The sequence below is a fragment of the Bubalus kerabau genome, chromosome 5 (genome assembly GCF_029407905.1).
Source record: "Bubalus kerabau isolate K-KA32 ecotype Philippines breed swamp buffalo chromosome 5, PCC_UOA_SB_1v2, whole genome shotgun sequence".
In the NCBI taxonomy this organism is placed as follows: domain Eukaryota; kingdom Metazoa; phylum Chordata; class Mammalia; order Artiodactyla; family Bovidae; genus Bubalus; species Bubalus kerabau.
In genome coordinates this window covers 91,739,743-91,745,291 of record NC_073628.1, presented here as the reverse complement: position 1 = coordinate 91,745,291, position 5,549 = coordinate 91,739,743, and the positions used below count along the sequence as shown (strand labels likewise).

Genomic DNA, 5,549 nt, shown 5'->3' with positions numbered 1-5,549 from the left:
TTGTAATGTTTTATACCATGTAGTCCATGTAAAAAATTGAACAAATGAACTCTACATTCCTTTACTTCTAAGTTATTTTAACATTTCTAGCTGAAACAAACACAAAAAAGGGACAGGTACCTATTCTTAGTTCCTATTATCATTTAAAAAAAATTGCAGTAGAACATTTCATAAGGCAGGAGAAGTGACCTCTTAAACAAATCTGGATCAAGGCCTGATACACAGTCCTAATTATGTCAATTTTGAATAGCTGTAGCAAGCTAAGCAATAGGTTAGGCATACTTCCATATGTTCTTTAAAATATATATATATATAACTATTTTGGGTATGTTATACAAAATCATACAGCTCTTATTGAGAGTTCATAATGTGCCTGGTATTGTTGTAAATGCTTTACATAAATAATTTGATCTTATAATAACTCTATTAGTCATTCTTGTTTTGCAGATGAAGAAACTATAGAGGTGAGCAGTTTGCTCACAGATTCTGAAATTTGTATGGTTGCAGAATTCTTTCTTTTAGTTTTACTATAAAGCTTACATACCTTGGTAGACATTTGTAATTCCACATGTGGGGAAACAGTATCTTTGATGTGTGTAAGAGCACTTGAGGAGTGGAGGACAGAGGCAAACATACAAGTGTGATGGAGAGTGGAGAATTGCTGTAGGAATTCTTTTAAAGCTTCCGAAGACAGAGTTCTTAACAACTGGATATTTGTACCTTAATCACTTGACCCTAAATTAGAAAACAGAATTATTCAATCCTTTCTCAGCTTATTACAGCACTTTGAGTGTATACCAGGCAGTTTAACTTTTCATTATAACTAGTCTTGTGTTGTTTAAAGTTTATTTTTAATAATAAGAACCAATTTGACATTTAAGTATTCCACAGCAGTTTTACAAAATGGGCTGCTGAAATTTTCATAAGGATTGCAGTGAATCTGTCATTTGCTTTAGGTAGCATTGCCATCTTCATGAGACTGTGTGTGTGTGTGTTAGTTGCTTAGTCGTGTCCGACTCTTCGCAGCCCCATAGACTGTGGCCCACCAGGCTCCTCTGTCCATGGGATTCTCCAGGCAAGAACACTGGAGTGGGTTGCCACTCCCTTCTCCAAAAGGAACTATGGAAAGAAAGAAAGCGAAGTTGCTCAGTCGTATCCGACTCTTTGCGACCCCATGGACTGTAGCCTACCAGGCTCCTCCATCCATGGAATTTTCTAGGCAAGAGTACTGGAGTGGGTTGCCATTTCCTTCTCCATCATGAGACTGTCTTCTAACCCATAAACACAGCATGTCTTTTCATTTAGTGCAGCAATGTTTTATAGTTTTCAGTGTATAAGTCTTTCACCTGCTGTATTAAATTTATTCATAGATATTTATTCTTTTGGATTCTATTGCAAATGGAATTGTTTTCTTAATTTTCTTTATGTGTTCTATACTTGAAACACAAACAGATTTGTGTGTATTGATGTTGTACCCTGAAACATGGCTGAATTTGTTTATTAGTACTAATTTTTTTGGTGAAAATTTTTTGAATTTTCTCTGTATAGGATAGATGGTGGTGGTGGTGTTTAGTTGCTAAGTCATGTCTGATTCTTGTGACCGCATGGATGGTAGCCCACTAGGCTCCTCTGTCCATGGAATTTCCCAGGCAAGAATACTGGAGTGTGTAGCCATTTACTTCTCCAGGGGATCTTCCTGACCCAGGGATTGAACCCACATCTCTTGGATTGCACGCAGATTCTTTATGGCCGAGCCACCAGGGATGCCCATGTAGACTAGGTATCATCTGAAAATAGAGATAGTTTTAATTTTTCCATTCCAAGTGGGATGCCTTTAATTTATTTATCTTTCTTGACTGATTCCTCTGGCTAAAACTTCTAGTATAATGTAGAGTAGTAGTAGTGAAAGTGGACATCATTTTTTTTTCCATATGTGTCTATTAGTTGATCTTAACGTAGCAGTGCTTCCCTGGTGGCTCAGATGGTAAAGAATCTGCCTGCAATGCAGGCGACTAGGGTTTAATCCCTGGGTCAGAAGGTTCCCCTGGAGAAGGGAGTGGCAACCCACTCCAGTATTCTTGCCTGAAGAATCCCATGGACAGAGGAGCCTGGCAGGGTACAGTCCATGGGGTTGCAAAGAGTCGGACACCACTGAGTGACTAACACTTTCACTTTCATTAATGCAGCAAAGGAGACAAAAGTTCACAAACACTCCACATATTTCCCAAGACTCATTGCCGAAAAAAAGTGACTCAGAAGGATCAGTAGTACCCTCAGGTCTTAATGGATGCTTTCTTGGAGGAGGTGGACCTTTTATTCCTGGTGAAGGGGGTCTTCATTCCTGGAGGGGGCATGCCTGTTGATATCTCTTGAGTAGGGGGAAGGAAGTGGCGGGCCCATGGTGGTTTCATACCAGGTGAAGGAGCCATAATTCCTTGAGGTGGGGCTGCTTGATCAACTGATGTTGGCGGGGGCAGTCCCCCACCCTCGTGGATACTACTTGGGGTTCAAGCAGTGCTGGCAGTAGCAGCAGCTGCCACTGTGCCTCCTCCTTGTGGGGTCACTACCTGTTGGGATGACCCCTCAATCCCTCGGACAGAGCCTGCTGTTCCAGCAGGGGCCTAGGGAATTGGAACACCAGCTGGAACATCTCTGCTAACTGCTCTGCCAACCCCAGGGCCTCCTGCAGCTCCAGCAAGAGGTACCTGAGCAATGCCAGTATCGTTCCCTCCAGAGTCATGGAAACCAAGTTTCCCCACAGAGCAACACTTGACCTCAAACTCACTTTTCTTCATGCTGGGGCTGTTTCACATCCGTTGGCTTAATCCTCCTGAACTCATCACAGTCATCGAGGGTCAAGTTCATATGTTTGTCAAAAGCCTTACACGTACCAGTGAAGACCCGGCCGTCTTGCAGGATATATTCTATCCTATGGTCAGTGCGCTGCAGCATCTTGCTGCTCCTTCCCACAGTCATGATTGCTCTTCCAGCAAATCAGTGCCCACAGGAAAGATTTGGGATCCTTAAGACCTAAGAGAAGGCAGTTTCGTTTGATTGTTTCTTTTGGAGTCAGCCACCCAGGTGTTCCAATACTGCTTTATCCATTTCTTGGTGTCTCAGCTAAGAAAGCTCGTTTCAGTTCTGCCTGGAAATCAACCACAGTACTTGTTGCTACTGCTGCTGAGATTACCTCAGGTACAGGGGACACTTCTGGTTGCTCAGTGAGGCTGTCCTTCTGCGTTTGACTTGGACTTCCACCTCCAGTACTTGCTTTTCCATAGTCCGTCTCAGGTGTAAATGGTCCCTGGCTTGCACCATCACACCACTGGCTGCTCCTCAGAACAGAACATCTCCGACTGCTACTCCACTCTGCCTGGGCATCCTTATCTTGTTCTTGATCTTAGAAGGAAAGCTTTTAGTCTTTTAGCCTTAAGTATGGTGTTAGCTGGGCCTTCCCAGGTTGCACTAGTGATAAAGAACCCGCCTGCCAATACAGGGGTCATAAGAGATGCACGTTTGATCCCTGGGTCAGGAAGAGTCCCTGGAGGAAGGCATGGCAACCCACTCCAGTATTCTTGCCTGAAGAATCCCACAAGCAGAGGAACCTGGTGGGCTACAGACCATAGGGTCACACAGAGTTGGACATGAAGCAGCATAGCATGCACACATGCCTGATGTTAGCTGTGGGTTTTCCATAAATGTCCTTTATAAAGTTGAGGAAGTTCTATTCCTATTCTTCTCCTGTACTTATTTCTATTCTTCTATTACATTTTTTTTTTGAGTGTTTTTATCATGAAAGTGTGTTGGATTTTACTAAATACTTTTTGTGTTAAGTGAAATGATAATAGGTTTTTTCTCCTTTGTTCTATTCATGTGATATGTTACATTGGTTGTCTTAATATTGAAGCACCCTTGCATTCCTGAGACAAATACCTCTTGGTGGTATATAAATCCCCTTTTCTAAGATATTCCATTTGGTTTGCTAGTATTTTGTGAGGATTTTTCATCTGTATTTTTAAGAGATTTTTTGGGTAATATTCTTTTCTTGGGGGATCTTTGTCTGGCTTTGGTATCAAGGTAATGCTGGCCTCATAGAATGAAGTGTTCCCTCTGTTTTTATTTTTTTGGGAGGATTGCTATTAACTCTCTAAATTTTTGGCAGAAGTCACCAGTGAAACTATCTGGCCCTGGACTTTTCTTTGTTGGGAGTTTTTGTTTCTTAGTACGGTTTGTTTTTTAGAGCAGTTTTAGGTTCATAGAGAAACTGAGCAGAAAGTACCGAGTTCCCATGTAACTCCTGCTTCCTCTCTCCTTAAAATCTCCCCTAGCGTCATCTCCCACAAGGTGGTTCATTTGTTGCAATTAATGAACCTACATTTACACATCACTGTCATCCAACATCCATAGCTCTTGGTGTTGGGAGGTTTTTGATTACCGATGTAATCTCTCATTATAAGCCTTCCTCCTGGTGACTCAGATGCTCAAGAATCCACTTGCGATGCAGAAGACCTGGGTTCAATGCCTGGGTTGGGAAGATCCCCTGGAGGAGGGCATGGCAACCCACTCGTTTTCTTGCCTGCAGAATCCGCATGGACTGAGGAGCCTGGCGGGCTATGGTCCATAGAGTCCCAAAGAGTTGGATATAACTGAGCGACTAAGCACACTCATACATAAGCCTTTTCATATTTTCCATTTCTCCTTGAGTCAGTTTTGGTAAATTGTGTTTCTAGGAATTTGTCTATTTCATCCAGGTTATTTGTTGGTATATAATTATTCCTTTATTTAAATGAGATTGCTAATGTCCCCCCACTCATTTCTGAGTTTAGGTATTTACAACTTTTTTTGTCACTCTGGTTATAGGTTTGCCAATTTTGTGGATCTTTTCACAGAACCAGCTTTTGATTTTCATTCTCTAGTTTTCTATTTTCTTTCCACTCTAATTTCAGTCTTCCTTCTGTTAGCTTTGGGTTGTTTGCTTTTCTTTTTCTAGTTCCTTAAGGTATAGTATTTAGGTTGTTAATATGATGTCTGTTCCTTCATAACAAGGAACAAGTTAATAGCTTGATTAACTTGTTATCGAGCTATTGTTATTATTACTGACACGCTTTAACCAACAGTTGCAAAGTGTGCCACTAGTTTGTGATTATAAGAGTATATGTATAGAATTTTTTTTTATTGTGGTAAAATATATATAACCTAAGATTTATCATTTTGACCATTTAAAAAAATGTATAATTCAGTGTCATTAAATACATTCATATGTATTTAACCATACCCTTTTGTCTTCATGATTTTTCATCCTCCCAAACTGAAACTCTGTACCTAGCAAACAAAAACTCTCCATTCTGCTTTCCCTTAACTCCAGGTTATTTCTATTAATCATTTCAGGTACCTCATATAAGTAGAATCATGCATTATTTGTCCTTCTGTGTCAGATCTCAATATGGAGTTTTAAAGGTTCATCTATGCTGTAGCATCAGAATTTACTCCTTCTAAGCTGAATAATATTCCATTGCATGTATATACCACATTTTGTTTATGTATTCATC

At 40.6% G+C, this 5,549-nt stretch overlaps 1 protein-coding gene and 1 pseudogene across 1 annotated transcript; both read right to left on the bottom strand.

Annotated features, from left to right (window-relative positions):
• Nucleotides 1–1,915: 1,915 nt before the first annotated feature.
• On the bottom strand, nucleotides 1,916–2,795 carry LOC129652992 (small nuclear ribonucleoprotein-associated protein N-like; annotated as a pseudogene).
• A 302-nt stretch (nucleotides 2,796–3,097) lies between these two features.
• LOC129652995 (SNRPN upstream reading frame protein-like) lies at nucleotides 3,098–3,318 on the bottom strand. Its single transcript, XM_055582190.1, is given in 2 exon segments — nucleotides 3,098–3,162; nucleotides 3,165–3,318. Coding segments are annotated over 2 exon segments (219 nt in total).
• Nucleotides 3,319–5,549: the final 2,231 nt, after the last annotated feature.